Source organism: Megascapheus bottae, chromosome 6, assembly GCF_031878675.1.
Source record: "Megascapheus bottae isolate mThoBot1 chromosome 6, mThoBot2.hap1, whole genome shotgun sequence".
Classification (NCBI taxonomy): Eukaryota; Metazoa; Chordata; class Mammalia; order Rodentia; family Geomyidae; genus Megascapheus; species Megascapheus bottae.
In genome coordinates this window covers 31,608,205-31,628,950 of record NC_143514.1, presented here as the reverse complement: position 1 = coordinate 31,628,950, position 20,746 = coordinate 31,608,205, and the positions used below count along the sequence as shown (strand labels likewise).

Genomic DNA, 20,746 nt, shown 5'->3' with positions numbered 1-20,746 from the left:
CTAGCTTAATACATGATTTCAGAGGCAGATTTTATGATGTGGATATTTGATAATTCTAAGACACAAATATGGAACATACTGAAAAATGCCTTGACTGGTCAACTTGAACAAACTCAGAAAAATTTGTTATTTTCCAAAGGCTTTTTAAACAGGAAGAATACTAGCATTTAAAGCCACCATGATTCTAGCCCTTCCCGTTGCCTTTCAAGTTAAGTCACTTTGTCATTTCACTGCTTAACTTCAACAAGATATAGAGAAAGAGGACAATAACTCCCTATAAATTTCCCCATCCCATTCTCCAGCTCTGTCATCCTTCAACAGCTTACCTCACACAAAGATAACCTTCAAAATGCCTTTCTGTTCCCCCCCCACAAATCAAATGCAATCTTTCCTTTGCCTAACTAAAGGTACCTATAATAGTGGAAAGGTTAGAACTACAGAAGACAAAGCAACATGCACAACACACCAAAAAAAAAAAAAGAAGAAGAAGAAAAATAAGAAATGGTTTCTTCATTTCTTGCTGCTGACAAATGAAGTAAATGAGAAAATACTCTGTAAAACAAATAATTTGGTTGAAGGTAGCGCTTTCAAAAGTTGGCACACGTATATTTTTAGTTAGCAATTTTTAAAAATCACATGACTCACAAAAACAACCTAGAATTGAATAGCATTTTTTTTCTATGTTACTAATCATGATTCGGAAATACTTTCTTATAGAAAACTTTTATAGTCTGGGAAATCATTAAATATATCTCTGAAACATAATTCTCTTTTGCTAATACTTTGTCACCAGATATTTACAGATATTGAACATCAAATAATCCACACATTTCTAATCAAAATAAATTTTAATTTTAAATGATGTTTTAAAGGAAAATGAACTAGATGGGTACCAGCAGCTTCATGCCCATAAGCCTAGCTAGTTAGAGGAACAGTTTGAAGATAGCCTAGGCAGAAAAAATCCCAAGAAACTCAGTCTTCAAAATAACCAGCAAAAACCAAGCTGGAGGCATAGCTGAAGTAGAGCAAGAAAGATAAGCAAGCTTGATCTCGTAAATACAAACACTAATACTATTCCAACTCCATTCCACCCCACCCTCAAAAACCACAAAAATATAAACCAAAAAGATACTAAAAGTACTTGTTTCATGCACCAAAATCTGGATCTCTCAATGTGAAGGTTAAATATTTAACACCTATATAAATGTACACACAAAGCTACCAAGTTTATTTTATAAATTGTTTACAAAATTGAATATAAACTAATTATATTCATAACATAGTTCCAGAAGAATATTGGCAATTGTGCTATTTTATAAACACAATCTGCTAGGCTTTACACACACACACACACACATATATTTTTTTTTTTGCCAGTCCTAGGGCTTGACCTCAGGGCCTAGACATTGTCCTTGAGCTTTCTCAAGGCAGCACTCTATCACTAGGCCATGCTCCAGGCCCCAAGCTTTACTTTTAAAAAGCAATGATGTAGAGCAGGCTCACGCCTATAATCAGAGCTACTCAGGAGGCTGAGATATGAGGTTCAAAGCCAGCCTGGCACTAAATTCCATGAGACTCTTATCTCTAACCACCAGAAAACCAGAAATGGAGCCATGGCTTAAAGGGGAAGGTGGTAGCCTTGAGCTGAAGAGCTCAGGAACAGCACTCAGGCCCAGAGTTCAAATCCCACAACCAACTTCCACCCCACCCCTCCAAAAAAAAACACTGATGTTGGCATCAGTTGTTCACACCTATAATCTTACCTATTAAGAATCATGGTTCAAGCCAGCATGGGCAAGAAAGTCCATGAGACTCTTATTTCCAATTAACCAGCAAAAAGTTCGAAGTGGAGTTGTGACCCAAGTGGTAGGTAGAGAGTTAACCTTGAATAGAAAAGCTAGGAAACTATGGCTAGGCCCTAAATTCAAACCCCACTACTACTACTGCTAACTAAAAAAAAAAAAAAAAAAAGAAAGAAAAAGTACACATAAACCTCTCATGTAATTTTAATGAGACTTCCTTTTTTCCTTAGCCCTTTTTCCCCCTTTCTAAACCAATTTGAATGCAAACAAAAAATCTCTGCTTTAGGCCGGGAGTTTGGCCTAGTGGTAGAGTGTTTGCCTAGCATGCACGAAGACCCGGGTTCGATTCCTCGGTACCACATACATAGAAAAAAGCCAGAAGTGGTGCTGAGGCTCAAGTGGTAGCTCTGGCCTTGAGAAAGTCCAAAGACAGTGCTCAGGCCCTGAGCTCAAGCCCAGGAATGGCAAAAAAATAAATAAATAAAAAAAATCTCTGCTTTATAGAAACTGTATTTGATGAAATATATCTACTATTTAAAATGTGCATACATATACACGTGTATATAAATTTATTAATGAAGGTCCACATTAGTCTCCTACCAGTAGAGGTTAAAATATTAAAATACTAATTAATATGAAAGATTAAGCCTATTTAAAACTTGTTTTAATTCTATTAAACAACTCCAATGTTCAGTTTTAGGGTTAGCAAATCCTATACTATTGGGCTACACTGAAAGGGAACAGAGTTTATAACTAGGATCTTTTGTAAAAATAACTATTGCAACTCAAAGTGCAGTCTGAGAATCACTACCCTGGGCATCTTCTGGAAGCTTTCTGGAAATGTAAATAACAAGGGCTGAAAAGTATAACTCAGTAATTGAGCTCCTGCTTAGAAGGTGGAAGGCCTTGAATTTGATAGAGAAAGAGAGAGAGAGACAGAGAGATAGAGAGAGACAGAGACAGAGACAGACAGACACAGACAGACAGAGAGACACAGACAGAGAAAGAGAGAGATACAGTGTATCAGGCCTTACACCAATGATTCACATGTATACTATGAAACACTGCTTCAGACAAAGGCACTGACACTATATTCTAGTAATGAAATGCAGTCAGTCATTAAGTTTCCAACTAAATTCTTTAGAATATATTACTTACTATTATCTTTTACTACTTAGTATTGTCTTATTTTTAAAAATTATAAGGCCAACTGGGAGAGGAGGATAGGTATGACACTGCCTAAAAAGAAATGTACTCTTTACCTGATCTATATAACAGTAACTCTTCTGTACATAACCTTAATAGCATTAAAAATGTTCCTAAAAACTTTAAGGTCATGATCTATCTGACTAAGGAAGCATCAAACAAAGCATTGTAAAAAATCTCTTAGGTGAAATTAACATTTTATATATACTTAAATTGTGAAAGATAAGGAAAATTTAAAGCTGGGTGCAGTGGCTCAGTCTATAATCCTAGCTATTCAGGAGGCTGAGATCTGAGGATCAAGGTTCAAAGTCAGCCCAAGCACACAAGGACCTGAGACTCTTATCTCCAATTAACCTCTAGAATATGGGAAGTGGGGCTTGGCTCAAGCATCAGGCAGTATAGCCTTGAGCTGAAGAGCTCAGGGCCAGTGCCCAGGCCAAGTTCAAGCCCCATGACCAGGAAGGAAGGAAGGAAGGAAGGAAGGAAGGAAGGAAGGAAGGAAGGAAGGAAGGAAGGAAGGAAGGAAGGAAGGAAGGAAGGAAGGGAGGGAGGGAGGGAGGGAGGGAGGGAGGGAGGGAGGGAGGGAGGGAGGGAGGGAGGATGGGGAAGGGAAGGAAAGGGAAGGAAGGAGAGAAAGAAACAAAGAAAATTTAACCAATTTTCTGTATGATAGGTTTTTTTCTTCTATCTTAACCCTTTTCTCCTATCTTTTGTATTTTGGATAAACATATATTCACTCTTTTCAGTTATCTCATAAATGGAATACAAAATTCAATTATCAAAAAGGGGCTAAAAATGTTTATTAAACTATCCCAACTAACTCCCAGTAGTTTTCCATGCATATTAGCAAAATATAGTAGGTAGACATAAGCTGTTATTTTCTTCATTTTAAGCTGAATAATACAGTTATTGAAGAATCCAGTGAAGAAGACTGGCATACAAAATTATAGTTCTGTCAAATACTAAGTTTCTAAGAGAATAGAAAGTACTTATTTACAAACTATTTCAGAAATCCTTTTATTTATCTAAGTAGGAGGCATATGGTAAAAACCTTATCTATTTCACTTTTAAGAACAGAAATTCAATTATTATAGTTTGTTTCAACCAAGAGGAACCATTAGTTAACATACTTAGATGGGAAAAACCCAATCAGGTAACCAGACTCAAGTTCTTCTTATGTTATCCACTAACTAATAAACAGTGAGAAGATTTTTTAGAATACAAAGTAAAGAGATTATGACAGGTAACTATAATTAAACAGATTCTACCTGTATTCTCTCCATTTGTAATATTTTACTGTAAAGAAGGACATATATAAAAAGGCCACTTAACAAAACTTTAACTGACCCATGAATATCAAATCATAAATCCGGGCCGTGGATTACAGCTGTAGCCCTAAGTACTCAGAAGGCTGAGATCTGAGGATCAAGGTTTAAAGCCGGCCAGGGCAATACAAAGCCGACAGACTCTTAAGAGTCTTGTGTAATCGAGAGACTCTTATCTCAGTGTAATCGCTAGAAAATGGAAAGTGGGGCTGTGGCTCAAGGGTAAGGTGGTAGCCTTGAGCTGCAGAGCTCAAGGACAGCGCCCAAGACAGAGTTCAAGCCCCATAACCACCCCCACCACCAAAAAATAAAAATAAAACCTACCCCTTGGGGCCGGGAGTTTGGCCTAGTGGTTAAAGTGCTTGCCTAGCATGCATGAAGACCCGGGTTCGATTCCTCGGTACCACATATAGAAAAAAGCCGGAAGTGGTGCTGAGGCTCAAGTGGTAGAGCTCTAGCCTTGAGAAAGTCCAAGGACAGTGCTCAGGCCCTGAGCTCAAGCCCAGGACTAGCAAAAAAAATAAAAATAAAAAAAATAAAACCTACCACTAAACCTTTTTCCAAATTTGAATTTTATTCTCACTCAAATTTAAGATAGTTTAAAAAATATTTTCTAAAATATTTTCAGCTATGTTTCACTTCACAAATGTATTACATAGGAAACTCTAGCTGTGTTTTCAACTTTGGGGAAAAGTGTCCCAGTTTACCATGTTGAATTGCTATTATTCAGAAATTAATAGCCTTAACTTCATTTTTTCCCAATTGTATAGGAGTACTGCACTGTGTTAAATATATATGATCTCATTTGTTTTATTATAAAAACTAAGTACTCTCTAAAAATAAAAATGAAAAAAAAAATTCCAGGCACTCTAATCCCACATGGAGAACTCTACCAGTAGAACTACAAGTAGTAAAGAAATCTCAAAAAGCTATTTCAAGGATACTACCTGTAACCTGACTTGTATCCTCATCACCAAAAATGTAAGCTTATTTTGAAAATCCAAGAGATAGCAATCTTCCCTTTACACTGCCATTTTTGTTCCTGTTTATTACCCAACAATTGTATTAAGTAAATAATCTTTAGAAAACTGGTGATGATGCTGATAACTGTTTGGGTAGGAAACTGAAGGAAAAGGAAAAAGAACACAAGTAAATGAAACATATAACCAATATGATTATTTCTATTTGTCTACAACACAAACTACTTTACAATGTTCAACAATGCTTGCATATGATTCTTTTAAAATAAATTATTTCACTATGACTCTTATAGACATGTTTTATTTCATAAACTAATATGTATCTATGACATATAAACCCTTAGCCTAATTTTGATTAAGTTCTAAAAACTAAGTGCCAGTGACTGTATATAGATTGCCTTCTTGAACACTTGTTTGTTAAAACTGTCATTTGAAATATGATGTAAAAATCAATGTTAATAAATTCTTTAATAAAAAATAAATTATTTCAGCTGTGCAATTATTATTATATCTATAAAGTGAACAAAAGAGTAAAACTTAGAGACCCACCCATACAATGCATCTTAAGGTTAATAGTCACTTTTTTGAAGTGTGAAAATTTTATGTTATTCTATATAAAGGGATTTCAAATGAATACATACTTAAAAAGACAAATGAAGAGAAAGAAAAGGAATTTCTTACTGTCCCTTGAAATGCCTACTAGGCTATCAGACAGGATAGATGGTCCAGAAATTATAGCATATTTAATAACTATATTTGTCCCTTTCTCATATAAAGTATTTCATCCCTAGCCCATTGTCTAAAGCTCCACATTCCTATGAACAGCTTACACAATTTTCCACATAGAGAAATAAGCATGGTAAAATAACAACTCTCCCTCCTACCCAAGAAAAAAACAAAGAGAGAGACAGAGACAGAGACAGAGACAGAGAAACAGACAGACAGACAGGCAGGCAAGACAAAGAGGGAAAGACAGGAAAACAGGGAGGGAGGGAGGGAGGGAGGGAGCGAGGGAGGGAGCGAGGGAGGGAAGAAGGAAACAAAACATAGATAGTTTTCTTCACTACTGCAAAACTAAACAACTTACCTGTACAACCAAAGATCTATCATTGTGGAAATATGTCCTTTTCTTATATCCTGAAGGAGTTGGAGCTATTATCTACAATACAGTTTCAACGTCAGGGTTTTAGACTCTCAGCTTCAGCCATGGAGAATACTAGAACCTCTCAAATTCCTTTCTTTAAAATAAAATAAAAAAAGAGTATTAAAGAAGGAAATTAACATATAATAGATGTATTCCTCAGATGAAAGGACATAGTGGGGGTAATAGAATTCTTCATTGGTGTTCCTTAGTAGCTATTGCTCAGGGGTAATAAGAAACTGGAATAGGAATTATGGAAGCCCATAAACATAAAAATAAACTAATAAGCTTCATAAAGATCTTGAAATAAACCAAATCCTTACAGCTCAATTATTACTGAGTCAGTTCTTTATTATTTTAAGTGATCTAAAAAATGATTTTATTTTTCCAAATGTTATATGCCAAGAAGACAAAGATGAGGGTGAAATAATAAAACTCACTTAAATACACACCAAAGAATCCACAAAGTCTCTTATTTCAACAGGATAAAATGTTGTACTTACTAAAGCCATATAAGACTCAATTACTGAAAGGCATTTCTGTCATTTTAGCAAAAAGATTTCCAATATGGACAAAAATAATAAAGATTTTCTGGATTTTGCGGCCAGTTAGGAAGATATTTTAATTAGCCTAATTATATCCTGCTGATTACAGTTTTAGTAATTTACTGTGATACCTCTTCTGAGAATGTGTGACACTGGCTAAACAAATTACTGTGAGTGACCATACAGTACTGTGCCGCTTTAACCATAATCTAAAAGTACTATTATTCTGAGTGAAGGACTAAAATTTAAAGATTGATAAGATTCTCAAACTATGGTTACTGCCTATTAGAAAGATTAACAAATGATGTTACTTCTATATAATGTAGCAAGTATTCCAGTAATTGAGCACAAAACCAGTCCTTTTGCTTTTAGTTTTTTTCTCAAATAGGGTCTCAAGCTAACTTTGCCTAGGATAGCCTCAGTCCGAACCTGCTGTCTCTGCCTCCCAGGGAGCACCACCACTTCTAGTCCCTTATTTACCTCTATGTTTTCATAAGTTCTAAATTAAAGATGAAAAGCACAACAAAAACATGATCCTATAGCTTGAAAGTTCATTCTTCTTGGACCAAAAACACCAACTGATAACTTCTTTGTAGCTAATCCCCAAATCTTTCATAAAGTGGGTAAAACATTAAATTTAAAGCTGTGTGATGGTAGAAGCAAACACCGGAAGCAAAGAAGATTGAATCCACAACTTAAAAATGTTTCTGAGCAAACATAGATATGCCCATTCTATTATTCTACTAAATTCTAGCTACAGTAAATTTTTAAACAAGTTCTAGTATAGGAATACTATCCACTATGACACTTGCCAGATAAGAATATCTGTAGCTGTGCATGCCAAAAAACTGATACTGCTTAGTTCTATGAAATTAAGACAAAGGAGATCCTAGAGACTGAAAAGCTTGATTAAACTGAAAAAGAAACATCAATTATTTCTAACTACATAGTAATTGGCCTTACTTAAGATTATATATTTCTCTTACCTTTTTAAAAGTGTTTCACCTAGTATTTGGCTCTTGTCTGTATTTATATGTCATCACTGCTAATGTCCATGTTACACTGAGACTTCAGATAGTAATAATTTATATGGTTGTACTAGTACAACATGGTTTGGTATCTGTGAAGGGAAAATAAAATGTAGTCATTATGGCTGCTACTACTTACAGATCTATGGAAAAAAAAACTATTTCTAAATACATATATAGCACGCTTTATTTTATAACAATTTCACAAATAATTTCTTACATTTAAGCATGATCTTCAACAGATGACTTGTTAACCTTACAAACTCAGTGAAAAATACTACCTTAAGAAGCTTTCAAAATTTAATTCTAAATTAAAATTCCTTCAAATCAAAAAGTTCCTTAGATTACTACAACACAGACACACCTCAGATATTAATTTAAAAAGTACACTGGAATTTTACAAGACTGAAGAAATTCATCATTATTGATTCAGCATTATTGCTTATGGATAAAATAAGGTTATGACTTTCTCTTAAATATGACTTTTATTTTTCTGTCAGGCATACTTTTTTGGGAGGTAGGTCATGAAGCTTCAATTTGGCCTGGGCACTGTTTCTGAGCTCTTCAGCTCAAGGCTAGGGCTCTAACACGTTGAGCCACAGTACCACTTCCGATTTTCTGGTGGTTAACTGGAGCTAAGAGACTCACGGACTTTTGTGCCCAGGCTGGCTTTGAACTACAATCCTCAGATCTCAGCCTCCTGATGTAGCTAGGATTATAGGCATGAGCCACCTACACCCAGCTGGGTACACTTTAAAAGAAAACAAACAAAAAGAAAAAAAAAAAAAACTTGAGAGCTGGTGGTACTGGTTGCTCAAGCCTATTATCCTAGCTGTACTCAGAAGGATGAGACATGAGGACCCTGGTTCAAAGCCAACACAGGCAGGAAAGATAGTGAGCCTCATCTCCAATTAACCACCAAAAGCTGGAAGTGAACTATGGCTCAACTTGGCAGACCTAGTTTTAGTGCTCAAAGTAGCCTTGAGTACTAAAGCTCAGGGACAGTGCCCAGGCCCTGAGTTCAAGCCCCAAGATTAGCACCAAAAAAAACTCTTGAGAGGGGCTAGGGAGATAGCTCAGTGTAGGACATGCTTAGCATATGCAAGTCACTAAAGTCAATCACAAACACCAACCCCCAAAAAAGAAGCCTACCATGGTGGCATGTGCCTGTGAACCCCACTACTTGGAAGGTAGAAAGGTAGGATTAAGGCTAATACCTGGGGCAAAACTAGTACAGACCTTAATAAAAACAAACTAAGTAAGATGGGTGCAGTAGATACTCCAGCGGCTGAGATCTAAGGATCGTAGTTCAAAGGCAGCGTGGGAACTAAAAAATCCATGAAACTCTTATCTTTAATTAATCATCAGAAAACCAGAAGTGGTGCTGTGGCTCAAGAAGTAGGATGGTAGCCTTTGAGCTGAATAGCTCAAGGACAACGCCCAGGCCCAGAGTTCAAGCCCCACGACCAACCGACAAACAAGCTAACAAAAAAAAAACCCAACTAAGTATTAAGGATATGGCTCAAGTGCTTGCCCACCAAGTGCAGAAATCCCATGCTCTATGTTTTTCCATAAATACACCTGCACAAAAATTCTTAAAAGTAAACATTAAAAATACAAACTTGATTGCTGAGTTTAAAAACTGTGTACAGGGGCCGGGAGTTTGGCCTAGTGGTAGAATGCTTGCCTAGCATGCATGAAGACCGGGGTTTGATTCCTCGGGACCACATATACATAGAAAAAGCCAGAAGTGGTGCTGAGGCTCAAGTGGTGGAGCTCTAGCCTTGAGAAAGTCCAAGGATAGTGCTTAGACCCTGAGTTCATGGCCTAGGACTGTGTACAATATGATTCCGATGACAATAAGCAGTATATAAAAGTTATAAAACTAATTCTCCAGGCTCAGTGGCATGCACCTATATAGTTCCAGCTTCAAAGGCTAGAGGAATAGGATCAGTTGAGTCCAGGAGTTGGAAGCCCGCTTGGGCAATGTAGCAAGACCTCATTTCCAAAAGACCTCATTTCCAAAAACCAAACAAAACACACAAGAAAAAAAAAAAAAACTAAGCAGTTCAACTAACTCATCTATGGATTATCAAGAAAAATATATCCTTATTCATATCTATCAAAAAGGAGCTTATAAATAACACTCCAAACTTATTCACTATGATATAAGTACACCAAATTTCTACATGATAGAAGGAATAAAAATCTTTAATCCCAGCTATCCAGGAGGCTGAGATCTGAAGACTGAAGGTTCAAAGCCAGACCAGGCAGGCAATCCATGAGACTGTTATCTCCACTTAATCACAAAAAGAAAAAGAAAAAGAAAAAAAGCCACAAGTAGAGCTGTGACTCAAATGACAGCTGCCTATCCTTGAGCAGAAAAAAAAAAGAAAGGACTGATGTCTAAGACCTAAATTCTAGTACCAGAATACACACACACACACACACACACACACACACACACACTATATATATATATATGAAAGAGCTGAATATTATTTTTAAAAAATTAACTCAGGGCCAGGAGTGTGGCCTAGTGGAAAAGTGCTTGCCTAACATACACAAAGCCCTGGGTTTGATTCCTCAGTATTACATATGCACAAAACCCCAGAAGTGGTATGGTGACTCAAGTAGTAGAGTGCCTTGAGAAAGCTCAAGGACAGTGATGAGGCAGGCCCTGAGTTTGAGCCCCAGGATTGGCGTATGCATGCACGCACGCACGCACGTACGCACAAAATTAACCCAAATCATCTAAATAAGCCTAAACTTGATGAACTTGATGATTATCATTACTTCTAACAAGAAAGCAATCAAACTAGCCAAAACCCTCACAGTACCTGCATTGTCCTCTTATCACTCACTATACATTACAAATTTAAGCATTCCACAGAAATGCTATAAGCTTTCTGGAGCAGATAAACTACACTGCATTATGACTGATTACAACTTGTTTTTCCATCCAAATTAGGTAACTATCAACTCAGTACTAGAGTTTTAAAAACTCAACTATTTAGTTTCTTTAAAAGTATGCAACATGGAAAATAAAATTAAGTCCTATCCCTAAACCCTTCTTATTTTGTTTACTCTTTGCTACAGAGCTTTGCTTGTTTTCCCATACTAATAAAATTCACTGACAATTCAAGCATTCAACAGCAAATCTAAAAACCAATCTTCACTGAAAAGAATTATTTTTCTACTACTTGCAGCTAACACTGGTACTACTGTGTTAACTAGGATCTCAGATTCACAGCACATATGAAGGTCCTTGAAAAGATTACTGAAATTTCCACAGAAAGTATTACCAGCTACAGGCATAAAGCAGATATAAACTTCATATTATAAAAAATAAAGCTCTAAATCCAAGCTAAATGCAATCAACATTTATAAAACACCACACATTTTTGTAGTGTTTTAAAAGAGCTTGAAAAAATTAATTACACTGTAGACTCATATTTAGTAACAGATTTATCAGTTTTCACTGAGAAATAACTAGTGCATACACTGGTTTTAAAGAAATGAGAGACATTTAGTCATTTGTGAAATCATTAAGATAATAATCCAAGATAGAAACACATTTCCTTAACAATCTTTCGGTTACTTATTATAAGAAGTTGAACCAAATTTTTATCTCCTATAAAGCATAACCAGAAAGGAGTGTGTTTTCCTAGTTCCTTAAATTCTTGAGTATCTATTACATTTTTTCTGAATATGCTTACTTTATAGTCCACAGGAAGACAGAAGGATGAATATGAACTCAGGACTGGTAGCTCACACCTGTAATTCTAGCTACTGAGAATGGAGGATCATCATCATAGTTGGAAGCCAGCCCAGGCAGGAAAGTCAGTAATACTCTCATCTTCAACCCAAACGGTTAAAAAAGCACAGTGGCTCAAGTGGTAGAATACCAGCCGTGAGTGAAAAAGATAAGGGACAGCTTCCAAACCCTGAGTTCTATATGTACCAGCACATATATACAAAAATAATGAACTAATTATAAGCTACTGTGCTTATCATTTAATTTCTTCACCCATAAAAATAGGATATATTAGCCGGGCGCAGTGGTTCACACCTGTAACCCCAGCTACTCAGGAGGGTGAGACCTGAGGATCCCGCTTCAAAGCCAGCCCAGGCACTTTAAAAAGTTCATGAAACTCTTATTTCCAATTAATCACCAGAAACCTGGAAATGATGCAGTGGCTCAGGGGTAGGGCGATGGCCTGGAGCTGAAGAGCTCAGGGACAATGCTCATGCCCAGAGTTCAATTCCCACAACCAACAAAAATAAAAATGGAAAAAAATGTGAAATAATGTCATTTGCAGAAAAATAAATGTAATTGGAGATGGCCATGTGAAAAAAATTGGATATATTACCTGCCTATAATATGATATTACTGTCAAGTTCAGAAGAGATCATCTTTCTCTGGGACTCTGTTGTATATATGTTATCAATTTGTACTGTGGCAAGAAATTTGTAAATTGTCCCAGAAACTCAATTTTAGCAGATCTGAGTATGTACATACGAATCTTCACTTTAATTAAGAAATTACTGAGCTCTACTCAAGAGGCTGATAATCTGACAATCACTGTTTGCAGCCAGCAGGAAGATGGAAGTCAATGAGACTCTTACCACTAACCGGCAAAAATGGCTCAAGTGATTGAGTACCAATATTGAGTGAAAAAGCTAAAGGGAAGCACCTAGACATTGAGTTCAAACCACAGTAACAGCACCAGAGAGAGAGAGAGAGAGAGAGAGAGAGAGAGAGAGAGAGAGAGAGAGAGAGAGAGGGAGGAGAGAGAAGGGGGGGGAGGGAAACAGAGAGAGACAGAGAGACAGAGACAGAGAGGGGAGAGGGGACTTTTGTTTAATTGAATGTAGGAAATGATGTGCAAGGTTCTGAATTCAAGCCCTGGTAACATAAATAGCTAAATGATTAAATAACCAACAAATCAGCTAACACAAAAAGGAAGTGGTAGAGCATTTGCCTTGAAAGTTTGAAGTCCTGGGTTCAAACCATAATAAATATATAAAGAGAGAGACAACAACAAATGCTGACAGGGTTGTGAGAAAGAGGAACTCTACTGCACTGCTGGTGGGAACGTAAACTATACAGCCACTCTGGAAGGCAGTTTGGAGGTTTCTTAAAAAACTGAAAATAGGCCTTCTCTACAATCCCACCATACCACTCCTGGGCATCTATCCTGAACACCATAACCCAAGATATGATAAGGACACCTGCTCAGCTATGTTCATCTCTGCACTATTCACAATAGCCAGGCAATGGAAACAATCCAGTTGCCCTACTGCAGATGAATGATACAGAAAATGTGGTGCATATATACAGTGGAATTCTACATAGCCAACAGGTAAGATAAAATAATGGCATTTGCAGGGAAGTGGATGAATCTAGAGCGAATCATGTTGAGTGAGATGTTAAGACCAAAGGAACAAAAGGCTCATGAGTAATCCTTAATATGTGGCAATTAGATCCAAACAGTACAAGAGCGAAGACTCAGTATTTGTGTACCCAATGTTATGGATATGGTATTGGAAATATAAACACAACTATATAAACATAACAATCTATGACTCTAGGGAACTACATTGGGATCTTAGGCGGTGCCTTCCGAATCTGGCCGCTTGGTCTTTGGCTAAGATGTGTTTGGGGCCGGATTCTCGCCTCCGCCATGGATGAAGGTGTCTCCTGTATCCAGCGGGTGTCTCCCTGGCCACGTGCGGGTCCCTGCGGAGCGCCAGGGAGGTGGAGGAGGAGAGGACGGCCTGGAGCCGGTGGCAGACCCTGGGTGAGCGAGCAGAGCCGAGCCGCGGAGCCAATCGACAGTGAAGAGGACATGTTTGGTAGCTATGATAGTTTTGTAGAAAATTCCTTTTTAGCCCAAATTGATGATCTGGAACAGAAATACATGCCATTTCCCGAACACAGGAATCATGCTACTGAAGATCTTTGTTCAGAAAGTATCAAAAATACATTCAGCCTTCCAATGGAAAGCAACTTTACTGAAAATAAAACAAAAAGCCTCAGTGAACGTGATGATGTCCCTGTTGAACCTAGCAACGCTCTTTCATATAATGATATGCCTTCTTCTCAACTTTTATTCTTTGAAATTTGTGGAACTCTTCAAAAGATTTGAATGCTCCATCTACTAAAGAAAGGATATGAACTCATCCTCTAATAATATTGTAAATGAAGAATTGCCCCCAGGTCATATAGAGCAACCCCAGAAAAACAATGAATTCTCTCCAAAAGTCAGAACTAGTTCAGATATGAGTAGGAGGGAAAGTATTAAAGATCATCTGAAAAGTGCCATGGCTGGAAATGCCACAGTCCAAGCACCAATGTTTTCTAAGAGTAAACAGCTCAAAGAGACTCTCCTATCTGAAGAAATTAATGTTGCTATGAAAACAACTGAATCATCATCCTATGATCTTGGTCCTTTTTATTCGTTACCCAGCAAAGTGAGAAACCTTTATGTTTAGTCCAGAGGAATTGAAAAACTATATGAATTGCAACATACTTGTTTAACACGGAGTTCTGTGCAAGAAAGAAAAAATTTAATATATTCTTTGCCAACTAGTGGTGGAAAAACTCTTGTAGCTGAAATTTTAACGCTACAAGAACTACTTTGTCGGAGGAAAGATGTCTTAATGATCCTTCCATATGTGGCAACTGTCCAAGAAGATTTCAGATTTGTCAAGTTTTGGTATAGAACTTGGTTTCTTTGTTGAAGAATATGCTGGAAGCAAAGGAAGATTTCCTCCAATCAAAAGAAAAGAAATCCCTGTATACTGCAACTATTGAGAAAGGTCATAGCCTTGTGAACTCCTTGATTGAAACTGGAAGGATTGGTAATTTGGGCCTGGTTGTCATAGATGAGTTGCACATGATTGGTGAAGGAAGCCGTGGTGCCATCCTGGAAATGACCCTGGCAAAAATCCTCTATACTAGCAAAACGACTCAGATTATTGGTATGAGTGCAACATTAAACAACGTTGAAGACTTACAAAAGTTCCTTCAAGCAGAATATTTCAGCAGTCACTTTAGACCAGTTGAGCTAAAAGAGTACCTGAAAATAAATGATACAATATATGAGGTTGACAGCAAAGCTGTATGACTTTTTCACGTCTCCTTAACTTTAAGTATTCTGATATCCTCAAAAAGATGGATCCTGATCACTTGGTAGCATTGGTGTCAGAAGTTATTCCCAATTATTCCTGCTTAGTTTTTTTGTCCCAGTAAGAAGAACTGTGAAAATGTAGCGGAAATGTTATGCAAATTTTTAAGCAAGGCACATATGAAACACAGGGAAAAAGAAAAACGTGACGTGATTAAGAACTTGCAGAATGTCAGCAATGGCAACGTGTCCAGTCTTGACACACACTATCCCATATGGAATTGCCTACCATCACAGTGGCTTAACAAATGAGGAAAGGAAGCTCTTGGAAGAGGCCTACTCCACGGGGTGCTCTGCCTTTTTACCTGTACATTCACCCCGGCAGCAGGGGTCAACCTACCAGCTCGAAGAGTCATTTTACGAGCTCCCTATAAGGCTAAGGAATTTTTAAAGAGGAATCAATATAAACAGATGATTAGCAGAGCTGGTCGTGCTGGCATAGATACTATTGGAGACAGTATCCTTACAATGCAGGAAAAAGACAAGCAGCAGGACTTAGAACTAAATAAGCAAGCCATTGAAAAACTGTTACAGCCATCTTGCTCAAGAATTCAACAAGGGAGTCCAAAGTTTGTTTCTCTCTTTGATTGGTTTAAAGATTGCAACAACTCTTGGTGACATATATCACTTTATGAATGGCACATTTTTTGGTGTTCAGCGAAAGATTTTATTGAAAGACAAAAGTCTGGGAAATAACCGTCGAATCACTTAGATACCTGACAGAGAAAGGACTCCTACAAAGAGACACTGTTTGTAATTCTGAAGAGTTAGAATGCAATTTCCAAATTACAAAATTGGGAAGAGCTTCTTTTAAGGGAACTATAGATTTGGCTTATTGTAACATCCTCTACAGAGACTTGAAGAAAGGTCTTGAAGGACTTGTGCTTGAAAGCCTTCTTCATCTAATCTACCTAACAACTCCCTATGACATGGTTTCTCAGTGTGACCCAAATTGGATGATATACTTCAGGCAGTTTAATCAACTCACTCCTGCAGAACAAAATGTAGCTTCTCTTCTTGGGGTCTCTGAAAGCTTTATTGGGAAGACAGCATCAGGTCAAGCCATCAGGAAGAAGGTTGACAAGGATGTCGTCAACAGACTCTACCTATCATTTGTTCTTTATACCTTAAGGACACTAACATTTGGAAAGTGTCTGAAAAGTTTAATATGCCTCGAGGATACATACAAAACCTGCTTGCTGGAGCTGCTTCATTCTCCTCCTGTGTGTTACACTTCTGTGAGGAACTTGAAGAGCAAAACAGCTGTACAATAAAGGTTACAAAACTCTAATGCACTTAGCTAATGCAAATCCAGAATTATTAATAAAGACCATTGATCACTTATCAAGGCGCCAGGCCAAGCAAATTGTCTCATCAGCAAAGATGCTGTTGCATGAGAAAGCTGAGGCTTTGCAAGAAGAAGTGGAAGAATTACTGCGACCGCCCTCCGATTTCCCTGTTGTTGAAAAGGAATGAAGTTCTGTGATGCACATTTTCAAATCCAAAATATTTATTACATACACATTTTATTAAAGAAGCTTTAAAATGTATAAATGACAAATATATATTAATTATATGTTGAAAAAAATCTATGACTCTATAGATATAATGTTTTATTGCATAGAATAATATGTATCTATGACATACAAACATTCAGCCTAATTCTAATTATGTTCTAAAACCTAAAGTGCCAATATATAGAGATTCCCTTCTTGAATACTTATTTGTTAAATGTATCATTTGAAATATGATGTAAAAATCAATGTTAATAAATTCTTTAATAATAAAAAAGATCATTTAAAGTCGGTATGGTGGCTCAAGCCTGTAATCCTAGCTACTCAGGAGGTTGAGATTTGAGGATCAAGGTTCAAAGCCAGCCGGGACACTGGGCACTTATCTCCATTTAACCACTAGAAAACTGGAAATGGTGCTGTGTCTCGAGGGTTAGGGTAGTAGCCTTGAGCTGAAGAGCTCAGGGACAACACCCAAGCCCAGAGTTCCAGTCCCAGGACTGACATTAAAAAAAAAAAAAAAAAAAGAAAATCATTTAATACTTACCACAATGACTATTTGAAACCCTAGTTTATTGATGAGAAACAGGAGCTTGACTTGTTCATGGTCAGAAATGATATCCTAAGCCTTTACTTATGTCCTTATCACCTCTAAGAAATTTTCTTGGGGCCAGCAGTTTGGCCTAGAGGTAGAGTGCTTGTCTAGCATGCACAAAGACACAGGTTCGATTCCTCGGTACCAAATACATAGAAAAAAGCCAGAAGTGGTGCTGTGGCTCAAGAGGTAGAGTTCTAGCCTTGAGAAAGCCCAAGGACAGTGCTCAGGCCTTGAGCCCAAGCCCAGGACTGGCAAAAAAAAAAAAAAAAAAAATAGAAATTTTCTTAAGGGTTAGGTATCCTCTCTTCTTTGTGACTCCCTTATCCCTGTAACTCTCCCTCAGGACCACATTATGGCAAAGCCTTCTCAGATTCCCACCAGTATGTTCTATGAGAGACTCCAGGTCTTCCTTATTTATCACTGAATAGTATGATAAATAGGGTTCACTTCAACAAAGAACTGCAACAACTATACACTTAAGAAGTGAACACTCTATAACAGACAGAAAACACCCGTGATATATTCTCTTCTAATAATTTTACTCTAGTGATTAAATATAGAGGCCTCAAAGTTCATTGGCATTCAATAGAAATAGGAGTTTAGGAAGTCTTTCAACTATAATAAACAAGTAGTTTCCTAGTTTGTAGCTATATTCAGAAGAACTGAGGTTTGCCGGGTGTGGTGGTTCACCCCTGTACCTATAATCCTAGCTACGCAGGAGGCTGAGATCTGAGGCTCAAGGTTCAAAGCCAGCCCAGGCACAAAAGGACCTGAGACTCTTATCTCCATTTAACCTCTAGAAAATGGGAAGTGGGGCTTGGCTCAAGGGTAGGGCAGTAGCCTTGAGCTCAGAGGCAGTGACCAGGCTGAGTTCAAGCCCCCTGACCCACAAAAAAAAAAAAAAAAAAAAAAAAGAAAGAACTGAGGTTTAAAGAAATGACTTCTGGATAAGGAAAATCTAATTTTAAATATAGTCTGCACTTTCAGAGTAGAAAATGGATGCAAAGACAACAAACAAAACAAAGTAATAATAAAATAAGACAAAATAAAGTGTTATTATTATTATTATTAATATTATTTTGTGGGTCATGGAGCTTTAATGTGACCTGGGCGCTGTCCCTGACCTCTTCAGCTCAAGGCTACCACCCTACCCGTTGAGCCAAGCTCCACTTCCCATTTTCTTGAGGTTAAGTGGAAATATGAGTCTCAGGTCCTTTTGTGCCTGGGCTGGCTTTGAACCGTGAGCCTCAGATCTCAGCCTCCTGAGTAGCTAGGATTACAGGCAACAGCCATGGCACCCGGAGACAAAATTATTTTCAAAGTTTATCTTAAAACAGAGGTCTAATAAATTGGTGGGATTGTTCAGTTTGGTTTTGCTGGTACAATGGGTTAAACTCAGAGCCTTACAATAATAACTTGGTTAGTTCTCTGGGCTACCCTTCTATGACTTTAGCCACACTCTCTTCTAGTTTTTGGTGGTTCAGTGGAGAAGTCTCATGGACTTTCTTGTCTGAGCTCACACCTCAGCCTTCTGAGTACCTAGGATTATAGGCCTGAGCTACCAGCACCCAGCAAACCTTTTTAAAAAAAGCAAAAAGTTGGGGCCGGGAGTTTGGCCTAGTGGTTAACGTGCTTGCCTAGCATGCATGAGGACCCGGGTTCGATTCCTCGGTACCACATACATAGAAAAAAAAAAGCCAGAAGTGGTGCTGAGGCTCAAGTGGTAGAGCTCTAGCCTTGAGAAAGTCCAAGGACAGTACTCAGGCCCTGAGCTCAAGCCCAGGACTGGCAAAAAAAAAAAAAAAAAAAAAAGCAAAAAGTAACACATATATTAACAAGTATTGTATTATTATTAGAACAAACACATAAAAACAAACATGACTCTACAGCTTAAAGTGTAGATCTATACGATAATGCATGTCTACTAGCACCTGTGACCCTATGTTTCATCCTCAGTAACAAACACACACACATACATACAACCATAGTAAAAATTTCCATTACTATGTAAATATCTAAACTAAAAAAAAATTTGAACCATATGCATACAAATAAATCAAACTAGGCACTACTGATTGTTACCAAGTTTATCCCTTTTTTTGTTCACCACCTTCCAGAATTCAATACTATAACTATATCCCCCTGGCACGGTGATTTGGGAGGATTCAAATAATACATGTATTGGAATACATCATCTTAGTCTTCTTACATAAACTATTCCAAAGTCCAAAGTGGACTTATAATAAATAGTACTAAGTAAAATTTTTAATTTGAATTTTTAATAGAAATACAGGAAATGGGAAAGGCCATTTACAGAGAGGGTAAACTAAGAATACGTTAAATAATTCTTAGACTGGACTATGAATACAGTTCTCTCCATTATTTTTTCCAAATTCAAAGTGTATTGTTACTAAGAACGAACATGTAGTGCTCAAAGTCTGATGTTCAGATCCTCAGATTCTGCATCATAAAACTTCAAACAGGAATGTTTAAGACTAGGTACTTTACATCTTTCATTTCTGGGTTTGTGGGCCTTTATCCTTCACTCAAAGCCAGCCTTGTATAGGGAAGTCCTGAAACTCTTATCACCAATTAACCACCAAAAAGCCAGAAGTGAATGGTGCCGGGAGTTTGGCCTAGTAGAAGAGCACTTGCCTTGCATGCACAAAGACCCAGGTTCCATTTCTCAGTAACACATACATAAAAGAAGCCAAAAGTGGTGCTTTGTCTCAAGTGGTAGAGCTCTAGCCTTGAGAAAGCCCAAGGACAGGGCTCCGGCCCTGAGTTCAAGTCCCACAACTAGGGGGAAAAAGCCAGAAGTTGAGCTGTGGCCCAAGAGGTAGAGTATCAGCTTTGGGAGAAAAGGGTAAAGCAAAGTATCTAAGCCCTAAAGTTCAAGCCCAAATACTGGCACAAAAATAAGAGAAGAGGGGAGGGAAGGGAGGGAAAAACATTAAGGATGGAAGGATTGGGAGGAAGGAAGAAAGGGGAGGAAGAAGGGAGAGAAAAAGGGAGGAAAGGAAAAGAAGGCACCATTTAGAAGTACTGTTGGAGGGGGAAAAAAACCCTACAGGCTTTGGATTCCCATTAACTGCTTATTTGTGCGACCTTGATCAATTATAATCTGATCCAATTCTTTGTTTAACAGAAGGAAAGCATTCGTGCCATACACAGTTGTCCAGAAAATTAAATGAAGCCTACTATCCCTGGCTGGTGGTACCTACTGGCAATCCCGGCACTAGGGGAGAGACAGGAGGCTTGACATTCCTAGACAGCCTGGGATACTTAGTGAGACTCTACCTCAAAAACAAAAACAAGCATACACTAGTCTATGAAGGTTTTCATGGCCAATACTATCCCTATTTTTTCAGATGAGAAAGCTGAGGCTTGTAATAGTTAAATATTTTACCCAATATA

At 37.7% G+C, this 20,746-nt stretch overlaps 1 protein-coding gene and 1 pseudogene across 4 annotated transcripts in view; one reads left to right on the top strand and one right to left on the bottom strand.

The window, feature by feature from the left end:
* Positions 1 to 20,746, bottom strand: part of Zzz3 (zinc finger ZZ-type containing 3) — an 85,864-nt gene that overhangs the window by 44,982 nt on the left and 20,136 nt on the right. For all 4 annotated transcript variants that reach the window (XM_090334585.1, XM_090334587.1, XM_090334588.1 and 1 more), the window contains exons 2-3: positions 7,986 to 8,119; positions 6,401 to 6,551 (exon numbers count right to left, since the gene is read on the bottom strand). Coding sequence is in view for 1 of the 4 variants with exons in the window: in XM_090334588.1 (XP_090190714.1) it covers positions 6,401 to 6,423 (23 nt within the window). In the remaining 3 variants the exon portion in view is untranslated. The remainder of the gene's footprint in view (positions 1 to 6,400; positions 6,552 to 7,985; positions 8,120 to 20,746) is intronic.
* On the top strand, positions 13,613 to 16,770 carry LOC150061613 (helicase POLQ-like pseudogene; annotated as a pseudogene).